This window comes from Canis aureus, chromosome 37 (genome assembly GCF_053574225.1).
Source record: "Canis aureus isolate CA01 chromosome 37, VMU_Caureus_v.1.0, whole genome shotgun sequence".
Lineage (NCBI taxonomy): Eukaryota > Metazoa > Chordata > Mammalia > Carnivora > Canidae > Canis > Canis aureus.
This window is the reverse complement of record NC_135647.1, coordinates 19,966,358-19,991,453: the sequence shown is the minus strand read 5'-3', so window position 1 is coordinate 19,991,453 and position 25,096 is coordinate 19,966,358. Positions and strand designations below refer to the sequence as shown.

Below are 25,096 nucleotides of genomic sequence, written 5' to 3'. Positions count from 1 at the left end.
AATGAGCATAGTAGAATGTTAGATATCATTCTAATGTTATTCTTCAAAGAGCTATCCTCATCTATTTTTTTAAGACAAAAGACACCAATAGAACCTACCAGCTGTTGCCTCTGCCCAAAGGTTCCAAAACCTAGACCTGATGTGTTCCTCAGCATCCAAGTGGGTCTTCATTACATTAGCCTTCTTCCCATCCACTGGATAATAATACAACTAATAACTACTGGCTCTGCCCTGACTGGGGATGCCACTATTTTCAGCAAGTTTGCATATAGCCCTCTGGTCCTCTCAATGCCCTGCAGGAGAGACATTCCCATTTCTATCTTGCAAATGCAGAAATTGAGTTGCAGGATGGACACTCAGCTGGTGAATGGAGAGCTGGGTCATAAACTCAGGTCTTTCTGCTTCCAAGGCCAAGTCGTTTGCACTATGCCAGCTTAGAACAATCAGTAGAAGCATGAAGCAGGGGGAAAATGTGCCCAAGGGAACCCACCCACACCCGACATGCACAGACACACTCCCCATTCTTGGGTTCTGCTCCTGAGCCACACTGTGTCCCATACCTTGATGGCCAGCGTGAGTGATTTTGACTGGTTCGTGCCCATAGCATTCAACAGCCCTTGAGTTGTGAGCATCAGAAATCCAGTCCTGCCAACAAAAGCAAGGGGATTTTCTGAAAGGCTATCTGAGAGTCACAGAAGCAGTGTGAAGGCTGCAGCACCACACAGAAAGTGAACAGCCCTAGATACTGTTGAAATAAAACAAGCCATCTTGAAATAAAACAAGCCATCTCTTGCCAGAATAGATTGGCCCTGGGTCTCTGTCTTCCTGCTCAAATTGTTCTGGCTTTGGTCAGAGAATATCCACTGGAGAAGAAAGAATTTCCTCAAAAGGAAAAGTATACTGGTAGCTGGGCCACTGCCTTGCACAGCTCCAGGGGCCACCACTCACATAGATTATAACATGAATGGTATGCCCTCGGGTGGTGCAGCACTCCAGCACTCCAGCTGAACCCCAGGCAGCCCCTTCTGAACTCTCTGCACTTGTTAGGTACACTGCCCGTGGGATGCCTGGGTGGCTCAGCGGTTTAGCGCAGCCCTCAGCCCAGGGCGTGATCCTGGAGTCCAGGGATCGAGTCCCTCATCGGGCCCCCTGCATGGAGCCTGCTTCTCTCTCTGCCTGTGTCTCTGCTTCTCTCTCTGTGTCTCTCATAAATAAATAATAAATAAATAAATAATAAATAAATAAATAAATAAATAAATGAAATATTTTTAAAAATACATTGCCCGCATACACCACTCACTTATACAGTTAACTTTCTGTATAGCTAGTCACTGGATCTTTCCCAGTGGTACTGGAAGATTCTTAAGGATAAGATCCAGAACTTCAACATGTCTCTTTTTAAAATCACATCATACAGAAGAATATCTTTGCATTAAACTTTTGCTTCTATCCACAACCAAATATATATTTCCTTTCAAAAATAAATGGATCATTTAGTGCAATGAAATAGGGACGTTGTCCATCTGGCATCCACCATGTTTGCACATTATCCTTGCAAGGTATGAGAAATTGACCATGGGAAGGAAGGATAGATATGTTGGGGACATGAGCATTTAACAGAAGCCAAAGGCTATGCTAAGGATGGGTCTCCTGGTAGAAGTTGAGGTTCAGATTGCCTGAAGAGGCCTTTTACAAAACAGGTTACCGTCACACCCTTGACATGATTCCATGTGGGCAGCTGCTCACTTACCAGCCATGCTGTCCCTGGTCCAAAGTCCCTTTTCATGGAGAGAGTATGGTCAGTCAGTCTCCAAGTATTTCTTGAGCAGTGGTTAGATACCAGGAGCTATGTGAGGCAGGAAGTCACTGTGCCTTTAAAAGAGCTCAATACTTGATGCCATCAATAAACCAATAAGCATTTATTCAGCTCCATCATCCTCTACCATCCCTCCACCCTCATCACCAGATTGCCACTCCCATGGCTCATTCCCTGCTCCAGGATCTTGTGTCAGCATAACCCAGGCCCAGAGCTTTCCAGCAGGTAGAGGATCCCAGTAGCAGGAGCAGGAATGAAGTTGGTTGGCAAACCCACATCCTGGCTCTGGATCTGCTCATTCTACAACCCCTATAAGAACCCGATATTGCAACCTGCTGTGTCCTAGACTCTGCAATGTACTGGGAGCTATGCAAACAAGAAGGCTCAGGCTGCTGAAGGAAGCAGCCTGTAAACAAATGATAACAATTCTGGGAGCCCAATGATTCAAATGGTTTGTGTAATATTCTCATCTACTATTGTTACCTAGCACCTGGCACAGCACCTGGCCTGTATTGGGAGGATGCTCCATTGGGTGGACTGGTCAGTGATGTATTAATGGCAAACGCTCATTGACCACTCAGGCTCACCATGTCCCAGGTACTGTGGAAAGAGCTTTACTTGCATTAACTCATTTGATGCTCATGACAACTCTGTGAGGTGAATATTATTATAAGGCCCACCTCGCTTCCTGATGAGTGAACTGAGGCACAGAAAGATTAGGTGACTTGCCCAAATCATAATAAGAAGAGCCAAAATTCAAACCTAGCTCAGACAGCCTGCCCCCAGAGTCTGTGCTCTTAGGCAGTGTGCTTGTAATGTGTCAAATGTACAGGGCTGGGGAGTCACAAAGATGGCAGTCACCATGGGAGGAGCTGGGCAAGGTTTCGGTACTCAATGTTGGCATGAATGGTCCATCTATCCCCATAATGTCCCAGAGGCTTGACCTCCACTAATGTTTTACAATATTCCACCTCAACCACTGACTCCCACATCAACCCTGTGTGTTGTCACCATCAGTAAAGGCACCACTTCTGAAATCTCAGTGTCAAGGCTTCTACCCTCTGGCTTCACCATGACCTTCCAGCACACCCATTCTAGGACCTTGATAGCAATGATGGAATCTCCATTCAACTGACTTTGCCAGTGTTTCTATTATCAACCCACTCCACCTTCATTTACTTCCTTACCCTCCTTAGATTCCATGATCTGTAATCATAAGCTTTCCTGAATCTATTCCCAACAGCCTGGAGTTTCTCTCCTTATCATTCTTGCCCAGTAAAGCTACCCAATCATCTCCCCTCTCCATTCTCATATCAGAGCTACTAAACATTAGAGATGCCTTCGCTGGCCAGCCACCCAACCAAACATGGCATTTCCTAGTTCGTTATTTTAGCAAATTATTTATTCAGTGCTTTCCAGACATTGTTATTAGTGCTTTACATTGACTAACTCTTTGATTCTTCAGAGCTCGAGGAAGTGGACACTGTTATCGTCATTATTATACCCATTCTAAAAAAGGAAACTGAGCCCAAAGGAGAAATGACTATCCAAGATCAAACAGTTATCATAGGCGGTCACAGGATTTCACCCCACGCAGCCTGGTTCCAGCCTGGCTTCTTAACCATGACACCATCTGCCTCTCACGTGGCCTGCATGTATTCTTCTAGCACTTTCTACAACCCAAGTGACTTATTTAGTTATTTACAGGTTGTCAGTGTCCTCCTTAGAAAGTGAGCAACTGTGTAGATAGAGACCTTCTTTTCCATCACTGGATTCCTAGCGCATAGCAAGCACCGATAATATGAATAAATCAGTTTTGTTCATATGATTGAGTAACATTATGTCTGTTTTGTATGTTTCAGAACAGATCTATTATGCTGGTCCCATCAATAATCCTGGATTTGAAATTTTCGAGGTAAGGTGTTGGTTTCTGTTTTGCCCTGTTACTTAATTATTGTATTGAGCAGTTTCTTAGAGGAGGAGAGGTGGAGGAAGGAATTAAATTTAAATCTTTTCCATTTGCCATCACTAAGAAAACCCTTCTTCAATAAAGCCGTTATCTCATGGTGGCCACTTAAACACTGATTTTCCCATTTTAGTATTTAATATTTTATGTCCCGTTGGATCCTCAGGGAACCTCTGGGCAAACAGCTCCCACAGAGGAGGATGCTCATGTCCCGTCCTGTAGGATTGCTGTGTCTGTGAGGACTACATGGGACTGCCAGGGTGTGGGCTGTCGATGAGGCTGGCTCATCGGAGAAAGGAGGCAACACACACAACTATGAAGGCTTAACAGCACCCAGGTTCCAGCCTTGCACTATTATTCACAGGCTGCCACCATGTGAATAAAATGCCGCCATCCTGAGTATTCAAGGGCAAGGCTCACAGCTAAGAGTTGAGTTTTCCACTAATTCCTTCTACGCAAAATAATATGACCTTATTAAATGGCTGAATTCAAGGAGCTCTGGAATAAGCAATACAAGCATTTTTCAATCTGCTACCCCTGAGAAAATCTCATAGGTCATCATAAAAGGAATCACAAAGATTTAATACATTGATATATATCAATATATCTCAGTTTTCAAAAAAAAATGTGACTCTGGAAATGGGTCTCCTTCTGCAAAGAGAATTTGTTTAACTTTGTTTCATTTCTTGTGTGTGTGTGTGTGTGTGTGTGTGTGTGTGTGTCTGTGAGTTTCCTTTCTGTCCAAGCCTCTGGGTTCCTCAGGTGCAAGCCCTCGTGTTTCTAGAACATTCTCTAGTGTTTCTCTTGCAGATGGGAAGTATCCAGCTACACCTTCCCCCTCTGGGGTTCTCCAGCGTCTTCCCTGCAGGCCTTCCAGTAAAATATTAGTCTTGCAAACTCCCTTCATTTCCAGGATGTGGTGCCGAAGTTCTCCCAGTTAATTTTTTCTTTAAGTCTTTGCTATTTGAATTTTTCTCCTTCCCCACATTCCTTCTGAATCCATCATCCTCCCCTCCCACTGGAAGTTGACTTAAAATCTGACTGATTTTCATCTTGCCTTATTGGATTTTTTTTAAAAAAGCAGTGCTCTTTAGGAGTTGCTATGAAATATAAGGGAAAAGAATTTCTTAAAGGCACAAAATCCCTTTGAAAGAAAAGTTTCATAGAAATGGGGGAGAAAAAAAGCTTTATTCCATTCCTCTAGGATGCTTGGGTGAGTGCGGGACCTGCATTCTTTTCAACCAGTGATGGTGCTCTGCGATGTTGCCCAGCTTGAGGGCAAAGCCAGGTTCAGGCATCCCGGCCGTGGACATGGTTGCTTAAGCATCCCCTGGTCCTCTTCGGTTGGTCCTCCTACCTCGTCTCCATCTGAGATTTCAACCTAGGAAGCAGAAACCTGGCCAGGTCTGACTATGCCCAACCTGCTGACACCTGGCCAGAATCGACAGGGGACATAACCCAAGTGGGATGCATGCAACCTGTCACGTATGCAGCGGAGGCAGCTGCTGGCCTTAATCTCAACATGAGCTCCCACGCTGGCTGAGGACCAGCTGCAGCCAGCCCAGGCTTCCCTGGCTGACAGCCAGCCAGCAAGGCTCAGAGACTTTGCTTCCTAATATGGGACAGAGACAGTGTGAAGTCTTCTGGTTTTAAAAGACCTGCCCCGGATCGCCTCCTCCCATCAAATCCCCCAGAGATGGGCTCTGTGCTAATTCCATCCTTGCTTGGCTGGAAACTTTTCCACTCAGCAGTCAATCTTCAGTGTCTTGGTGTGACTTTCTTTTTAGCACAGTCAGTCCCTTGGCCCCGACCAAAGTCCTGCCTAGAGCCCTGCATCTCTATGACTGCTGTTTTCTGAATTAGAATTTAGAGACCCTTTGGGCTTCCAAAGTGCTGGACAACAATTTGTAGGTACAGCCTAATCTGTGTAAGTGCCAAGGATACAACTATAAATTCCTGACTCACAAATTCAGCGCTAGCCTCAACAGCAGAGGCTGCTGCCGTGTGTCCCTTGTCCCTCCTCCACCCCTCTCATCCTCCTAGCTAGTCCCTCCACCTGCCTGCAGGTGAATACAGTTGCCCAAATACTCTTGCCTCCTAAACCAGAGTATGCATATCTTGTTCGTATGCAGGTTTGTATGCATGTACGCAATGTAGGTACGGAATTCATAATCTAAAGACCTTCCTGCAAATAACATCTTTTCTTAGGCTTCTAAAGCAATAATGAAAAATTCATTAGGTTTTTAGTAATTTTGTAGGGTGTGTGCCTCAAGGCACATGGACCCCAAAAGTGAAGAAGGTGATGATGAGGGGGACATAGGGGGTGCACATTTGAACTCTATCCTTCACCCTGCTTTGGTTCCTTCTGTTCCTACATTCCTGAAATCAGAGCTGCTCACGTCTGGGCCATCAGCCTCACAGGAGCCTCTGCTACCACAGATCCTCAAGCTCAACGGTGCCCTAGGGAGCACTCTGAGCACTCCTCTCAGCCCAGCCACCGTCCAGAGTGCAGCTTGGCTCTGCCAAATGCAGTTTTCATTGCTGGGGAACCCGCTCGCTCCTGGGCCTCTGCTAATTGGTAGAAAGTCATTCTTCTCTCACAAAAACTGCCTCTCATGCAACCTCCATCCAGTGGTCTGATTTATTCCTTCCCTCTGGCTTATACAGATTAAACCCCTTTTCTTCTTTGGGTGACAGGCACTTCAAAGATGTGCCAGGAATCTCTTGAGATCCTTCCGTCTTGGGCTCTTTGCCTGCTTACCACTACCTCCCACCGCTCAGAGCATCTCTCTCCAGACTGGTGAACCCACAGGCATGTCACCCCCACCCCACATGGCCTCTGAGGGCTGGGGCAGGGCTTTGGCACTGAACAAACACATAGGTTTTTCTGCAATTTCCCATTCAGCCCAACCACTAACCACAGAAGGAGAGAGTCCTCTGTGGAGTGTTGTTGCCAGAAACGAACTCTACAATGTGGCAATACTTTTTCTGATAGAACATTTCGGTTTCTTGTTTCCGCAGAGGTCTTCTCCGTCTCAGCAAATGACACTTTATCCTTCCAGTTGCTCGGGGCAGAATCTCCGGTGTCACCCTTAGCCCCTTCCTTTCTCTCCCACCCACATGAGTTTCCTTGGCAAATCATTATTGGCTCCTCTTTCAACCTCCATCCAGAATCCGATCCCTCTCCTCATCTCTGCATCTACTGCAGCCAGGGTGGTCTCCTACCTGGTCTCAAGTGCTTCCACTCTCGGCCCCTACAGCCTCTTTTCAGTGGGCGGCCAGAAGGATCGTAGTCACATGTACGTGTCATCAGGTCACTCCCCTGGGGAAAGTGCTCTCATGACCTGTGTCCCTTTCAGAGTGGAAGCCAGCGTCCTCACCATGGCCCGTGAGGCCATCACTGTCTCATGTCCTTTCTCTCCTCCTGTGGTTCTCTCTCCCTGCAGCCCCATGGGCATCCTCAGTCTTCCTCAAACTCAGGGTGCCATCCCTCAGAGCAGCTGGTGTGCTCCCCATCTTCTTCAGGTCTTTGTCCAAAGGCCACCTCTGTAACAGGGACTGCCTTGACCAGCCTAGTTAAAACTGCCAACCAGCACTAGCCCAGCCCCACCCAGCCCTGCCGGGCCCAGCCCTGTGGCCCCTCCCCTCCCCTCCCCTGTTCTGTCTCTGGCATCAGCATATGCACAGCGCACATCCTGAAGTATCATGTGCATTGTCTGGCTGCCCCAATGAGCTCATGTAAGCTCCATGAAGCGAGTTTGCTTTGCCTAGTTCTGCTTTATCCCCAGTGTCTAAAACAATGCTGCACATAGAAGGTGTTCGATGACCACCTGTTGAATGATCGATTGCTTTGTGGGCCACACATCTCATGCTTTCCCCATATCCCCTCCAGGGAGAATACCAGGTTTTGCTGGAACTGTATAATGAAAACCGCTCCACCGTGGCCTGTGCCAATGCCACCGTCATTTGCTCCTGAGCAGCTGAAACTTGGAGCACCCTGTGTCTGGTGGGAACCGAGAGCTGCTCCAGCTGAACCTGCTCTGTAAGAAAAACCAGGTGATCACAGAGAGGCTCACCAGGGGTGCAGATGCAGAGTTTAGCCCCAGGACCAGATGTCCCCAGACTCCACAGGTGTATATTCTTCTAAGGCATGTCCTGGTAGCCACAATGCCATCCAGCGGGCCCATCCTCCTCCAGATGGCTCACCTGCTCCTCGGCTCCTTGGGAGCCCTTCCCCAGTCACCCAGAATAAAGAATGCTGGCCCACAGTTGTTCCTCGTGGTTTGTTCAAAGGCTCTTAGGGCAATAAGATAGTTAAAATGCAATTTCCTCCAGACAGGGTGCCAGGTGCTGGTGCAGCTTAAGTAGTTCTGAGGGATTCGGGAGTATGGCCGCCTGGCTGGAATTAGAGTGCTGGCGAAATGTGCCCCTCGTCCTCCTCCTTCTCCTGAGCAAGATCCAGGCCCTTTTGCTCCAAGAGCTGAGGAGCCAATAAAACCCTACAAAGGAGTGACATCTAAGTCCTGCATGACCAAGCCTCATTATATCATCATCCCCCAAGCATGGCTGTCCCTCACTCAGCATGCCATGGCTCTCATTAATGCTCTCATTAATTCTCGGGGCGTGCCAGCTGAACACGTAAGTCCCAGGCCCTGTGCTCAGCACCAAGACTACTCCAGGGAGCAAAGCAGACAGTGCTGAGCTCACGGTCCCCTGAAATATTAAAAAGTCATGTCAATCAGTGGACACCTTCATTTGCATACAGAAACACCTTCAGTGCCTCTATAAGCTTGCAGGTGGCTGTCCGTTGTCAGAGCCAGTCTGGCAACACTGTCTTTTTCTGTCCCAGGATGTCCAGAATCGCAAGTGGGGCTCCACAGCCCTGACATCATCTCTTCTCCCCATCCCAATCCTTCTAGTGTCCATGGGCCTAACATCTGGCCCTCTTTCTCCTCCTGGGGGACTGGGGTCAGATGACTAGGTTGGCTTTATCATTTGCAAGGTCTCTACTATCCATAAAAGTGCCACTATATTAGCAATTAAAAGGGGAAAAATCCAGAGTTTGAAAATATTCATTGCTATTAATTACCATCTGTACATAAGTAAACTACCCAGAATAGCAGGCTGTAAATGTCTGGTGAATTAAAACTTTCAAACCAGCATCTGAAGATTTTGGGGTTATGGGGAAACAAAATGATAGCAGTGCCATTACCTACACCCATTAATGTTCGAGAAAGAAGGCATACTGTGGTTATGCCCGGCCGGGGAGCAGACCTCTGAACACATACGAGGGTGATCCTGTTATGCATACAAACAGCAGAATGAATTTCTGATCCTTTGCCATTCCCTCTAGTGAGACATTCCCCTACTCCCTTTCCCATGAGTATCCTCATGTGTAGCAAAGGCCGTGCAGAGGTTCCAAGTGCTCACCCGTTCCGACAGCTCAGGACAGCAGCCACAGCCTCCCAGAGGCAGAGACAAGGGATAGGAAATAAGCTTACTTTTTATTCTCCAATTCATCTGTTCCCTTCCCCTTCCTGTTCTTTGTCATCTTCTTGCAGTTCATTGACAATATGTGTACATATGTGCATGTGTGCATGCGTGTGTGTGTGTGTGAAAGAGAGAAATAACAGAGAAAGAGGTTCAAAACTATGGGTTTAGGTTAAGCAGGGATTTCCACGCACAGGGCTGGCTCGAGCCATGACTGAGTACACACAGTACCCAGCAGCTGCACTCAAGGATTGATTTGAGAGGAAAAGAAAGTATTTCTCTGTCCCAAGGTGTGTTTGTCCTTAATGTCCCATCAAGGGCCTTAAATTTCACTATGAGTCTCACTCCTGCAAGTTGAGAATGTTTTTCACTGGCTCCATCCGTCTTGGCAGGAGAAATGCCAGAATCATTACTGCTACGTGACACTCTGGCAAGCACCGTAAAAGAAGATGAAGTTTGGAGCAGCCATCGGGGAGGGGGAGGCGGGGAGGGGGAGGCAGGGAGGGGGAGGCAGGGCTGGGTCCCTCCGGGCGGGGCGGCTTGGCAGGCCAAGTGAGGTGGGCGCATGACAACTTAGATTATGTCTCATTTTCTCATAAGGAGAGTTGCTGCTGTTTCAAAATCACTATAAAATATTCTAAACATTTCTCCTCAATAGACTTCCTTTAAAAACAAAAACAAAAAAACCAACTCAGTTTGATTCGAGATGATGCTATGTTCCCAAAAATCTCCTGTGGAAATCAGACAGCTCCAGTCATTTGGGCATCCATAGTCCTCTCCTTATTTTTTTAAAAAAAGATTTTATTTATTTATGAGAGAGATTGAGACAGAGAGAGAGAGAGAGAGAGGAAGAGACACAGGCAGAGGGAGAAGTAGGCTCCATGCAGGGAGCCCGACGTGGGACTCGATCCTGGGTCTCCAGGATCAGGCTCTGGGCCGAAGGGGGCACTAAACCACTGAGCCACCCAGGGATCCCCCCTCTCCTTATATTGTAGAGGAAACTCCCTGTATCTACATGTATAGTTAACCCTTGAACACCACGGACGTTAAAGGCATCAAGCCCTCGTTCAACTGAAAATCCACATATGACTTTTGACTCTAAAAACCTAACTACATAAATAAATAAATAAATAAATAAATAAATAAATAAATAAAAGCTTAACTAAGAGTCTACTGTTGACCAGAAGCCTTTCCAATCACACAGTCAGCTAACACGCATTTTTTCATGTTCTATTTATGAAATATTGTATTCTTACAGTAAAGTAAGCTAGAGAAAAGAAAATGTGAAGAAAACATAAGGAAGAGAGAATACATTTACAATACTGCACTGTATTGAAAAACGTCAGCATGTAAGCGGACTCTCACAGTTCAAACCCATGTTGTTCGATGGTTAATTGTGTGTGTGGATGTATCTGTGTGTATTGTTCCAGGGTCCATATATATATATATATATATATATATATATCTTATATAAATATAAAAATATATATAAATATAAAACATATAAATATAAAATAATATATAAATGATATATAATATAAATTTATATAAGTTATATCAATGTAATATAAATTTATATATTATATAAATATTTATCTAAATATATATTTTATACATATACCTTTATATTTATATAAATATAAATTTAAATTATATATATGTGTATGTGTGTGTGTGTATATATATATATATATATATAAAATGAAGGAAATACCAGTGCCCAAGACTAGATAGGGCCCAGGCAGAAAGCTAAAGATTGACTTGGGCAGTGTGATCACATCAGTTAAAATGTTTGGACGTAAGGAACACACCGTCAACCGACATTCCACATACAGGGACCTCCTTGGCCTCTGTGATTGCTGAGCTCCCACACGTCTCTGGCATCACCCTCGGTTTGCTACAGAGGTTCACACTTGTCATCAGTGCTTCACCTCTATTTCTCTGTGATTCTTGCACCTCTGGCCTCCCTGAATATTGGTTTCATCCTCAGACAGTCTCTCCTATAAGAGCAAATTGTTTCACACTGGTCCAGCTACCAAAGGAGAGAGACACCTTTGTCCCCAAGCCCTGCATTCATCCTGAGAGCTACGATTGGGTCACATGACACTCCCGACCAGTCCCTTTGGTTCCACACTGATTGGCTTAGCCTAGGTCAGGCAACCCGACCCTGCGCTGGATTGGCATTAGCCCCACTGGAACCACACTTGTCCCTAAGTGGAAACTGGGGGACTTGGAAAGGGAGAAAGGGAGAAAATTGGGAAAGATGATGGGAACATGTCTGGAATTAGACAGGCCAGCCCTGCCTGCAGTTCTAACTCTCCCTCTCTGCGAACAGAGTGACTTGATTCTCACACCTTGGCTTGTTCACCTGCAGGTGTCCCAGCAATAATACCCTCCTTACAGAAGAAATGAGAATTAAATGAGAGGATGCATGGCAAGCACTCAGAACAGTGCCTGGCATACATCTCAATAAAAGTGAGTTATTATTCTGCTGAGGTGGTGCCTACCTAACTCCTCTGGGCTGCAATGACAAGAATACCGTGGCCTGAGTGCTTTATAAACAATAGACATTCATTTGCCACAGTTTGGGAGGTTGGGGAGTCCAAAATCAAGGTGCTGGCAGATTCAATGTGTGATGAGTCTCTGCTTCCCGGTTTACAGGAGCTCTGTTCTTGCATGTGGAGGAGGTGCAAGGCAGCTCTCCAGGACCTTTGTCATAGAGGCATTAATCTCATCCCAAAGGGCTCCACCCTCATGACCCAATCACCTCCCAAAAGCTTCACGTCCAAATATCATCACACTGGGAGCTAAGATTTCCCTGTGACTTTGGGAGGATACAGACCACTCTCTCCATAAGAGGTAGGTATTCACCTTGGAGCCAAAGCTCTGTTCTCTAATTTGCCTCTCTGGTCCCTCCTACATCTCAGAGGCCAACGATCTCTGAGCCCTGCCTTCACCCATAAGCCCACATTCCTTTTTAAGTGCTAAAGTGGTTCCTTGGCATCTTGATTTCTTCTAAGGAAGAACGGACAGGGTATGTTCACAGAGCTCCCTACTGGAACCCTGAACTCTGAAGAGGATGTCAGAGAAACGTTCAGATCCAAGTCCCCACCCGCCCCCCACCCCAAACAGAAACATTATAAACCAGGCCAGACAGGCCCTAGGAAAGAAAGTATGTGTCATCGTTAATTAAACTTGTTTCTTATAAAAAAAGAAAAGAAAAAAAAAAAAAAAGATACACAACCAAGACGGGAAGAACTAAATGTAACATCTGCACATTTAACAATTACATCTGCTTTCAGCAAAAATAACCCAAAATAGCTGGTGAGAGAAGGAAAGGGCCACATCCTGATTCTAACCCGGATTTGTTAGGGAGAGAGTTTATCATCTCAGTGGTTCAATTTCAGAGTTGAATCAACTGCATTTTTCTCAGTCAGCAAAATGAGTTCCTCTGTCTAATTTCCTGCTCATTTTCTCTGGCAAGTGGTAAGCAGAGGTTTTAGGGGAAATGGGAAAGCACGATTTTACCTCCAATTTGTAAACAGCTCCAATGGCTCCATTTGGAACTGAAGCCTTGGGCTGCCTTCAGATGTACCAGCCTGAACTTTTTATTTTTTCCCTCTCTCGACCCTCTCACCCAGCTTTCCTTTCAAATGTGTGACAAAACCAAATCCTTTCCTCCAGCATCTTGGTCTCCTCTCTCCTGCGGAAAAGAACATATGCACTGATCTTAGTTCAGCTGAAAACAGTGATTTCTACCCCCTAGTTGATATTTCTATGGGCTCCCTGAAACCCAACCTGGGTCTCGACAGAGAAGACATCCATACTACAAAAGGCTGTACCATTCGATCGTGGCTTCCCCTCCTTTTCTTCTATTCAGAAATGGTGAAAGAAAAATTGAGAAGGGCCCAGAGCATATTACTGAAATGATCAAAGGATACGTATAATCAGGTTTCCTCATAAAGGTAAACTATCACTGATTAAAGTGCATGGTTAGAAAGACAACATCTGGGAAGTCAGAACAACAGTGACAAAAACAATAATACAGTTGTTTGAAAGCTAACAATTATTTGAGCATTTGCCATGTGCCAGGCATTGACACATACACAGGCACTTTCCCTAACTCAGGAACAGCCCCGTGGTTGAGCGATACGGCAACCCAAGAAAGTTGGTGTGACAGATGACGGGTAACCAGGCCCCGGCTCATGAGCTCAGTGGGCTGGGATTCAAATTGTTCTGACTCCAAACCTGGCTATTGGTGGTTGATGCTGCCCCTGGTTGTCTGGTTGGAGGTCACATAATAGGAAGCACTTTATGGGTTTAATTGCGGGCTTGCATGATTTGTTAAGCAGCAAACAGGCTAAAAACAAAGGTGGGCTAGTAAGGAGTTCGATTAATTCATTGATGAGAGCACAGGAGGAAAGAAAAAAATAAAAGACCATGAATGTTTAAGGAGTATCAGGAACTACTGAGTTTCATAATTTGGAGGAATTCCACTCTGCTCTTCAGCAACAAGCAAAAAAAAAAAAAAAAAAAAAAAAAAAAAAAAAAATCCATTGGTCATTCACTTTCAAACCCATCTGGATGCATTGGATGAATAGACCAGGACAGCCTGGCTTTCTCACTTTCTCAATTCCTTTCTTTCCTCTCTTCTTTCCTTCCTTTCTTCCAACAGTAAGTATTTATCCAGCACCAACTACTTGCTGACCACTGTATTAAGCACAGTACGTAAAATATAAAAATGAACAATACATAATTCCTGTCCACCATCAGCTTATATTTTAGGAAAAGAAAAGAAGAAAGGTATCAAAAATATTTTATGATGTGTAGCCTAGGGTAGGTAACGAGACAGAGGAACAAAACACTGTGGCTTCATGGGGAGAATGTATGGGTTGGCTTTGTGGTGGAAGAAGTCATGAGCTGGCCCTCAAAGGATGGAGGGGATTACAGACCCTGGTGCTCGTGAAGGAAGCAGTCTCAGCTCTGGTTGCCCAGCTATCAACCTGGTGTTGCATTCCCAAAGGACTGGCACATACTGTATTTCTGCTGTCATCAGGCGATGAATTCAATTTTAGATGAAATAAGGTAGAAAATAAAAGAGACTTTCACCTGAGCACAGGCTTTTCCATTAATGTTTAGCTGTGATCCCCGAAAATCAATGAGTCAGCAAGGGTTTATTGAAACTGACTGTGAACCCGGATTCCAGTTCGAGCCCATCTCCCTGTCAGAGGGTCCACTTGTCACCCTCCCGAGCAACTCCTTTCCATCCCTCCCTGGTAGGAAGTATGCCCTCACCCCTTTCATGTTTGACCTGTTGTCAGATTCCCCTTCAGTGGCAAAAGTATGGGGCTGGCCCAGTACGGCAGGGTTCTGTGCCAGGTTCCTGCAGATGGGATGGATGAAGGAAGGAGAGACAGTGGGTGGCAGCCTGAGAAGGGCCTCTGAACAAGGAAGACAGCACGGAAATCTGAATAAACTCAGTGAGAGAGGACCAGAGACTGGAGAGGCAGGGGGGTGAGGTGGGGGGAGCAGCTGTTTTGAGGATGATGAGCGGCAGGTGCTAGGAAATTTGGGGCAGACATAGTGCCCACAGCAGCCAGGAGGCCCAGACGGACAGAGCCCAAAGCCACCTGGCTCTGTGCCCTACAGCTTTCTTCTCACATTTGCTTTCCAGAGCCCCAGAGTCATACTCATGTTCCACAGTGTTCACCGGAGCCAAGATCATGGTCTTTGTAACTTCCCCTCCAGTTTCCAACCTTTTGGACTGTAGTAATGAAAATATCATAGAATAAGGAGCTTAGAAGCAACAGAAATGTATTGCTCACAGGTCAGGTCTGGAGGCTGGGAATTCGAAAATCAAGGTGCTGGCACTTTCACAGTGTCTGGTGAGAACCAGCTTCTTGGACCACCGACAGATGTCTCCTCACTATGTTCTCATGTGGTCGGAGGGGCCATAGAGCTCTCCAGGGTCCTTTCTATAAGGACACTAATCCCATTCATGAGGGCTCCACTCTCATGACCTAATTATCTCCCAAATATTCACCTACAAATACTGTCATCCTGGGGGTAGGTGACAACATATGAATTGGGGAGGGAGGAAGGGAGATACACACAGACCACAGCACATCTTTTCTTTCCTTTTCTTACCTCATTTTTGGTAATGAAATGGAAGTAACTGAAAGCTTAACACAGAAACTCCTCCTACTAATGCTTAATTATATGAACCACTTAGAAGAAAGGATAATTATATGTGATAAAGGAGCTAAATATCATTACCATGGCAATCATATTACAGTATATAAATGTTTCAAGTTAACACATTGTGCATCTTAAACTTATACCATGTTATGTTAATATATTCAACAAGAAAGAAAACAAAAGAAGAAAAAGAAAAAAAAGAAGAAAAGAAAAGAAAAAGAAAAGAAAGAAAAAAAGAAAAGAAAAGAAAGAAAAGAAAAAAAGAAAAAAGAAAAGAAAAGAAAAAAAGAAAAGAAGAAAAGAAAAGAAAGAAAGAAAGAAAAGAAAAGAAAAGAAAAAAGAAAGAAGAAAAGAAAAGAAAAGAAAAAAAGAAAAGAAAAGAAAAGAAAAGGAAAGAAAAGAAAAGAAAAGAAAAGAAAAGAAAAGAAAAGAAAAGAAGAAACTCCCCTATTGGTCACCTGGTGTCAAGCCCAACTTGGCTTACATCTGCAGTTCTTCAGAATGACTCATTGCACCAACCTAGTGGCAAATGTCAAATCTAGAGTCATTGAGAAGAGAAAGGTGATAATCACCCCTGCCTTGTTCCCTGGACATTTTTAATGATCATGTTGGATTTGCCCACTGTTACCTCCTGAGGTAGCAAAAAAATTCACTTGTATTTATGGGTTATTCTTTCTCTATCACAACCATATCCTGAGGGCTGTCTATCTGCAGTTATTTGTTTTGTAAAATTCTTTAATTGGATTTCATTATCCAATATTCTATTCATTTTGACTTTAATATTTCATAGCTACATTCAAAGTGCCCAGAATGTTGGAATCAGAAAGAAGCCACTGAAGTCATCCGCTGAGATGGGTCACACCTGTTCTTGCTCTCAGGGAGCTTGTTCCCAGAGGCCTTTCAAGGCTGGAAAAGCAGCTCTTAAAAAAAAGTAATTTAAAAAATCAGCAAACTTTGGAAAGAACCCAATCCTCACCGTACCAAAGGACACCGTATCATCTCTTCTGGATATTTTCAGGGTGGAAGTCATGATGCTGGCATCACGTTGAGGCCAAGCTCTTGAGGGCAAAGACAGAGTCAAAAGGAGGATCTGATGTCCCCTCTCCCCACCCAGCCTCTTGGATTTCTGGCAAAGAGTCAAGGAGAAAGAAGCTGATCCAGAAGCTGACTTTATAGGGGAATCAGGGCATCCATGGCATTTTTGTAGAGCCCAATGACTGTGTGGTACATGGGCAACTGTGTAGAACACCGCATGGCTTGCTCCACAAACCTGAAAGGACCCAGTACAAAGTGGGGGAAGAGAGAACCAGGCTTGGGCATGGCAACATGTGCCCCGAAATACACAACAGAAGCTTTAAGAGGTTGGACAACAGTGCCAGTGGAGGGTGGTAAAGAATGAAACAGCAAAGAGTTGCTCTGGAGCTGACACACATAGCACCCAGAAGAAACCAGATTCAGGTAAAAAGAGAATCTGGAGAGGTTCTGTAACATGCAAGTGGAGCACTGACTGGGTTATATAAGACTGGTGAAGCACTGACCTCTACCTCTGAAACCAATAATACATCATATGTTAATTAATTGAATTGAATTTTTTTTAAAAAAACATACAACTGGAATGCTAAGTCAGTCACTGATATTTAATTAAGTCATGTTTCTTAGAGAGTCTTCATATGAGAATCCACAGACTGACATAAGAATTCCAATTTTATTGGTGGGCAGGGTTTCCCTTCCCCAGAACCACATGGGAATCACATCTCCTTACCATGTGATCCCACGCCAGCGCCTTCTGTTTCTCCACTGACATCTGGAACTCCATTTGGATCTACTTGTAGCCTTCGTACCCCCCCGCCCCATACTATTGTTTTGCCCTCTGCTGGAAGACAGACAGGTGTATTGTTCCTATTGTGAGTTGAGTTCCTTCTTCACCATCCTCCTGACAGTAGCATCAGAACCTATTGTCTGTTTATGTTCTGGCCTAGAGCACACCCCTCAACCCGCATGGCAACCATTTACCTTACTCACAAAGAAAATATGCCATGGCATCTGGAGGAGAAGAAACTCCAAAGTCAGGGAGATTTACAAAGCATTATAATCATGTGTATGACAAGAATGAAGTTTGTGGAGAACCCTGTCCTGACTGTGCAGATAGTATTTATAACTAACATTTATTATCTGACTGCTTAGAGGTTTATTATGTCCTTTCCTCTTTAGACCCCACAAAAATCAGATATGGTCTCAAGATCAGGGGCATGAGCCAGAAGCCATATAGTAAAGGTTCAAACTAGCAAGATAACTGAGAGGTAGTAATTTAGCTAATGAGATGAGAAGACAGAGTTGCTGTGGATCCGGTCTCTAACTGTGTAGCAAGGACTCCTTGGGCAGCCTTCCAGCATGTACAGCAAGCTTTGTTTCAAAGGAACAGATGCCTTGTCATGTTAGCAAGATCAAATGCTATGCTTGGGACTACCATGGGGATTGGTGGCATCCATTACATGTGATTATAAAAAATTATATATGATTATATAAAGGTTCCCACTCTGGTGAAACCAGAATCAGTGTCATATGACTTGGTAAGAGGATGATGCTTCTGTGCAAAGCAAAGGAAAGCTCACCTTTTGGGTAGACATAGGTCTATGCCCAAAAACATGGCTTGGTTAGTGGCCACACACAGGATTTCAGTCCTCTGTGTTCTTTTGTGCAGTCCACAACCTATGCAACCTTACCCAGTGGTACAGGCCATGCTTTGGAATCTTTTCCCATTACATGGCATGTGTTGAAGACAGAGAGATAAGTAAAGGGAATATTTTGCCTCACAAGAGACATCGGTCTCGGCCTGTTGATTAATGGTGCCTGATCTCATCATCATTCCACCCTACCCTAGTCCCCATTCAGCACTACTAATAACCAAACTTAATAAGGAGCCACCCCAGCTGAAAGTTATTCTGGAGGCAAAACTGCTAAGTGAAACAAATACATGGGCTTCCCTCTAATCTTGCTTGTCCCTGTCACTTTTCCTATCAACTTAGAACTGAGATTTTTCCATTATAACAACAAAAAAAGTTGTTGACATCCTCGTTCTGTGACAGCCTTATCCTTATCTAAAATGCCACTATTTCATCATTTTGGGGATATCACTGCCTCCAAGTTTTCCATCTCTGATGCCCAGGCTAGGTTAAAGAGGCTCCTCTAGCACCGTCTCCTTGCCTTGACCATTCTGACCACATTCTCCTATAATTACTTCTTTACTTTCTGTCTGTCCTAATGAGGTATAAGCAATATGGGAGCAGAAACAAGGACTTATTCACCTTTGCTTGGCTTAAAATATTTGTAAAATGAAAGGTCTAAGGAAGAAAAATAATGTTGATTGTGCACTGTATTGGTTTGCTAGGCCCGCTCTAACAAAAGTACCACAAGCAACAGAAATGTATTGTCTCACAGTTCTAGAGGCCAAAGGTCCAAAATCAAGATACTGTCAGGGCCGCGCTCCCTCTGAAGGTGCTGGGGAAGAGCCAGTCTGTGTTTCTCCTAGCTTCTGGTAGCTCCCAGGCCTTCTCTAGCTTCAATCCTCTGTCTTCACGGGTCTCTCCCTGCATGTCTTTCCATCATCTTCCCTCTGTGTCTGTCTCTCTAATCCAAATTTTCCCTTTTATAAGGACACCAATCATTTCGGATTTAGCCCTGCTCTAATGATCACATTTGAATTTGATTACCTCTGTAAACACCCTATTTCCAAATAACGCCATATTCTAAGGCCCTGGGGTTTTGGATTTCAACACATCATTTGAGAGGCTACAATTCATGAAATCTGTGATATGTGCCTATTATTTAGCCAACATTTCCATGTGGTGATTTTACTTAATCCTCGTAGAAACCCCATGCAGTAGGTAGTATAATTCTCATTATTCATGATACTGCAAACTTAGACTCTGTGGGAGAGCACAAGGTAGCAATGAGTTTAGTACCTTTGTGCATGTGGCTTCAGTACCAGTCAGGGTGTCAAGGTTAAATAGAGATGATGTTAAATAGAGATGATGACAGAACCAGTGTTTGTGTCATTTGGAGATGTACTACAAGAAAAATGATTATCATATAGTATCTATCTAGTACAGACTGACAAAAATTAGCTAACATCATATCATGATATGACTCTAACTACATCCTCCTGAGAAGGAGCCTCAGGGACAGCACCAGATTTCACCTAGAAATGAGCCATGAATCTCCAACTCATCCAGGAGGGTGAAACTTTTCTAGCAAAGTCCACTCATCCTTGTGTTCATGAAGAAGCCATCTGTTTCCTTTCCAGCACCCCTTCCTCCAGCTCTGATATGATACTCTGAGCAAAACAGGAATATCCAGGAGCAGCAGCCCAGCCCAGACATCCTCCTCTCTGACATACTATTCCACTGCCGCTAGCTTGCTCATCTGTCCCTTCCCCATCTTTGTCCTTATTGTCACCATTTCACAATGACATGTAACAAAGGGGTATGTTACATGTAACCATAAACCACAGAAATCCTCTAGAGATCTTCAATCAAAGGATACCAGGGACAGGAAAAGAGTTGCATCTTGAGTCCTTAAAAATCTCCAACAAAGCAAAATCCACACTTTTTGGAAGGTTCTTTTTTATTTATTTATTTGTTAATTTTTTTATAATAAATTTATTTTTTATTGGTGTTCAATTCGCCAATATACAAAATAACACCCAGTGCTCATCCCGTCAAGTGTCCCCCTCAGTGCCCGTCACCCATTCACCCCCACCCCCTGCCCTCCTCCCCTTCCACCACCCCTAGTTCGTTTCCCAGGGTTAGGAGTCTTCATGTTCTGTCTCCCTTTCTGATATTTCTCACACACTTCTTCTCCCTTCCCTTATATTCCCTTTCACTATTATTTATATTCCCCACATGAATGAGAACATATAATGTTTGTCCTTCTCCAATTGACTTACTTCACTCAGCATAATACCCTCCAGTTCCATCCACGTTGAAGCAAATGGTGGGTATTTGTCATTTCTAATGGCTGAGGAATATTCCATTATATACATAAACCACATCTTCTTTATCCATTCATCTTTCGATGGACACCGAGGCTCCTTCCACAGTTTGTTAATTTTAAAGAGAAACAGAGAGGTGGGGAGGGGCAAAGGGAAAGAGAGAATCTTAAGCAGGCTCCACCCCCAGTGCAGAGCCCAACAGGGGGTTCAATCTCACAACCCTGAGATCATGACCTGAGCTGAAGTCAGGAGTCAGTCCTTAACCAATTGAGCTACCCAGGTGACCCTGGAAGGATCTTTCAACAACTAGAAACTTAACAACAGTCCCAAAGTCTGTATCTTACCCAAACCGCTTTCCTTCTTTCCTTTGTGCTTAAGATGGTCTAAACTTGAGAGTGTGGTGCCAGAAAACAGATCAGGATTAAGCACCAGCAACATCATTTCCGGTCTATGTGACCATGGGCAAGCTACTTAATTTTTCTGTCTCCCCTTCTGTAAAATGGGTAACAATTTCTGCTTCACAGGTCCTTGTGTGAAATACTCAACATGTAGGGCTTAGTAGGCATTCAATACATATTTTCTCTTCTCTTCCCATCTTTCTTTGCGTCATTTGTAACTGTTCACATGCAAACACATATTTATATAGAATATTAGAACAATTCTATGTACAGACTGGGAGATAATATGGACCCTAAATCCACTGATGCAACTTGTATCTTAAAATCCAAAAGTGTGTTTGGTTAAAAAAATTCTGGAGATGGACAGTGGTAATGGTTATACAACAAAGTGAATGTAGTTCATGCCACTGAAACTTAAAAATGGCTAAAAGTGTATATTATGTATTGTTCACCACATTTTTTAATTTGAAAAAAATTAAAATAAGTTTATTCTGAGTCTATTTTCCTTAGTGCGCAAGAAAAAAAGAATGGAACCATAAATGTTTAATACTTGACATGGCTTCTCCATTAACTAACATTTTTCACAAAGTTTTCACCATTGTATAAATCTTTTCAGATTTCTTTGATCCTGAAATTTTGGCAGACATTAGCACGATAATAATGTGTTCAAAGGCATTGTTTAAATTTTTTCTCAAGATGCTTTGTTCTTTGTAAGGGTAGCAGTCCCTTTAACTGAAGCTGGGAACAGATTCAAACTCTGGTAATGGGACAGGAAAATATCTCTTATCAGTGAAATGCAGAAAGGGAAGATCTTGGCCCTCTTGAACTTCATATTCCTAAAATGATTTGCCACCCACCTCTCCCTCTTTTTCTCTTTTTCCAAAGGAAAGAAAACAGAGAAGGAAGATCCCTGACTGATGGCAAAGCAAGTAAACAAATGTGTTCAAATATCCCAAAAAGAGTGAAAAAGGGAGAATATTTCACTGAGAGTAAGTGGCCTTGAGCACGTTGACTTTGGATTTATCTGAAACGGTTTTTTCAGGTCTTATTATAGGCTTGCTTTTAAGATGACTGTGCTACATAATTTCTTATGAATTAGATCATTTAAAAGTCACCATGACCCTGTGAACTAATACTATCCCTCTTTAAAAGACTTTTTAAATCAAGTACAAAGAGGTTAAAATCAATTATCCAATTATGATGACTGAAACTGGTACCCAGTCAGTAATTTCAGAAAGCTATTCTTAGCAGAACTACATTTTTGATAAAGTATGGAGACCAGGCATATTAAGTGGGGCAGAGTGTCAGCCTCCAACCAGGGCTGTTGCCCAAGTTCCTGAAGCTACGTGAGGGTACAGCCTTACTGCCCTCGTGCTTTGGGGGCAGCGTGGAGTCCTGCCTGGGCCTGGCTTGCCCTTCCTCCCTATTCTGCCGACATACTTGTAACCTATTCAGCCGTGTTTCTTCACCGAGTGTTCATCATGCCTCTCCCACCAGGCCCTCGGATAGAGGCAGGATCACTGCATGAACAAGGTGGGTGCAGTGTTTGCTCTCAGGGCACTTCTGGTTTATAGGCAAGAACAAAAGGGAAAGGACAAACTTGTGAACACAGGACCCAACAGTCCACACATGTATTAGTCTCCTGCCTCTGCTGCGCTAAATCACCACAAACATACTGGTTTGCACAACCCTAATGTACTATCTTCCAGTTCCAGAGGTCAAAAGTCAGTAATGGGCCTCCAGGTCTAAAACCAAGGTGAATACTGCCTTGTGTTCCTTCTGCAGGTTCCAGGGAAGAATGTATTCCCTTGCTCTTCAGCCAGCCACATTCTCTGGCTCACAAATGTCTCTCTCTCCATCTTTAAAATGTTGCCTCTGTGTCTTTCTTCCAGAATCACATCTTCCTTGGAGTTTCTCCTACTTCTCTTGTCCTCTTTAAGGGACTCCCGTGATCACATTGGACCCACCTGGATAATCTAGGATGATCTCTACATCTCAAGGTTCTTTTTTTTTTTTTAATTTTCATCTCAAGGTTCTTAATCACACCTACAAAGTCCTTTTTACCATATAACACAACAGATTCTGGGGATTAAGACAGAGACGTCTTTGGGGATTCTTACTCTGTCTTCCTCATCAAACCAGACTGAAGGACACACCCAAGCTCCCAAAGGAGGGGCTGACTTCAGAAAGACCCTTTCCATGAAAAAAAATTAAAAATTAAATAAACCCTATGCCAAATCAAAATATTCAAACCCAGCACTACCAAGTAACAGCAAACCCCTAATAATCTTGAATCATTCATAGTTAGTTACAGAGAGATAATGAGTTTGTCTGAGCTGGCAGGGTCAGTGTAAAAGTATTTATGCATCCTAGAGCAGTTCCTCAAAAAATTAAAAACAGAATTACCACACGATCCAGCAATTTCCTTCCTAAATGTGTACTAAAAAAAATTGAAAGCGGGGATTCAAATAGATACGTGTAAACCCATATTCATTGCAGCATTATTCACAACAGCCAAAAGGTGGAAAAAACCCAAGTGTCCATTGACGGATGAATGGATGAAAAAGTGTGGTCTATACATACAAAGGATTCTTCAACTTTAAAAAGAAGGGAATCCTGACACAGGCTATAACATGGATGAACCTTGAAGATATGTGAATTGAAATAAGCCAGTTACAGGAGGATGAATACTGCATGATTCCACTTATATGCATTACTTAGAGTTGTCAATTTTTAGAGACAGAAAGTGGAATGGTGGTTGACAAGGACTAGTGGCAGGTGAAATGAGTTAGTGTTTCATGGGGACAAAGCTTCGGTTTCAGGGAAAGTGACAAAGTTCTGGAGATGGATGGTGGTGATGGCTGCACAACAGTGTGAAGGTACTTAATGCCATTGAATGAGCAGTTAGGATGACAAATTTTATGTTATGTATATTTTACCACAGTTTAAAACAAAGGTCTTTGTGGATTTTTATAAAGTTCCGATCATGAAAAAATGAAACAGAAATACCAACCAGAGAGGCTCTGATGAAAGTGTACTGTGTTTTGCTCAATTCTTTGCATTTATCAGCTCTCCTAGTTCCCAAGCTTGTATTTATCTAAACGGTGTCAGACCAGGGAGAGACGGCACAAAGGGGCCAGGCTGTCTCCAGCATTCCATCCCAGGCTATCCCCAGCATGCCGTCCTCTTTCTTGGAGTCCAGGCCAGGATGTTCTTCCTTTTTATTTTGTCACATCCCCTCACCCCCACCCCACATCTCCCATTCTAATCAGCTTGTCAGAAGTTCTTTGATGGCCAGCTGCCCAATAAGTACCAGTTGCCATAGCTTCTCCATACCACCAGCCCACCTTTCTCAGAATCCAGGGCAACACAAGATTTGCCTGCCATTTGTTCTTGTGAAGGGACCACACAGGTGTAGACTATAACTCTCAACCACTTATGTGCGCTTCTCTGTAATGTGTTTGTATCTCTAGAAGATTACGTTTCTCTTAAACGTTTCCAATTCTTTGTGCCTTTATTCTTCCCTTCTTGTTGAAAACGAAACACACATCTCTCTCAAGCAGCTCACCAGCCTTGCATATAAGCTGACACGGAGAATCGAACCCTTGTAAAAAAGAAATTATGTGCTGGACAGAGTCCAGGTCTGCCCCCCAAGAATTCCATTTCTTTTTTTTTTTTTTAAACTTTATTTTATTTTATTTTATTTATGATAGTCATACAGAGAGAGAGAGAGAGGCAGAGACATAGGCAGAGGGAGAAGCAGGCTCCATGCACCGGGAGCCTGACGTGGGATTCGATCCTGGGTCTCCAGGATCGCGCCCTGGGCCAAAGGCAGGCGCCAAACCGCTGCGCCACCCAGGGATCCCCCCCCAAGAATTCCAAAGGCTCTCAAAGCCCTCCAAGACACAGGCGTGTGGGGTCCCTGGAGGGTAGAAGAGAAGAGATGGCATATTGAGGGAACCACACAGAGCATGGCAGCTGATGGTGGCCCATTAGCCACACAGTTCCACACAAGCCATAGGGGCCATGTGGGGGGGAAAAACACATTATAAGGTAGAAACTAGTAAACCCCTAGAGCTGCTGTAAAGTCTGCCAATAAAAAGGTAACACCTGTAAAGTACTCAATGCCCATACTTGATGTGTATACAGCAAATGCCCAATAATGAGACCTATCACCACCCATTATTATTGTTACTACAAGACTTGGGATACATTTTGATCCAGTCATAACTGTGTAT

The 25,096-nt window shown here is 43.9% G+C and overlaps 1 protein-coding gene and 1 long non-coding RNA gene across 2 annotated transcripts in view; both read left to right on the top strand.

Annotated features, from left to right (window-relative positions):
• LY86 (lymphocyte antigen 86) overlaps nt 1-8,050 on the top strand; it is a 59,027-nt gene extending 50,977 nt beyond the window's left edge. Inside the window, exons 4-5 of the mRNA XM_077885792.1 lie at nt 3,679-3,731; nt 7,675-8,050. Of these exons, the coding sequence (XP_077741918.1) occupies nt 3,679-3,731; nt 7,675-7,758 (137 nt within the window). The 3' untranslated portion in view covers nt 7,759-8,050. The remainder of the gene's footprint in view (nt 1-3,678; nt 3,732-7,674) is intronic.
• A 2,993-nt stretch (nt 8,051-11,043) lies between these two features.
• On the top strand, nt 11,044-24,514 carry LOC144306410 (uncharacterized). The gene is made up of 4 exons (XR_013373521.1): nt 11,044-11,747; nt 11,934-12,131; nt 21,744-21,847; nt 22,751-24,514. It is a non-coding gene; the product is annotated as an uncharacterized LOC144306410 (long non-coding RNA).
• Nucleotides 24,515-25,096: the final 582 nt, after the last annotated feature.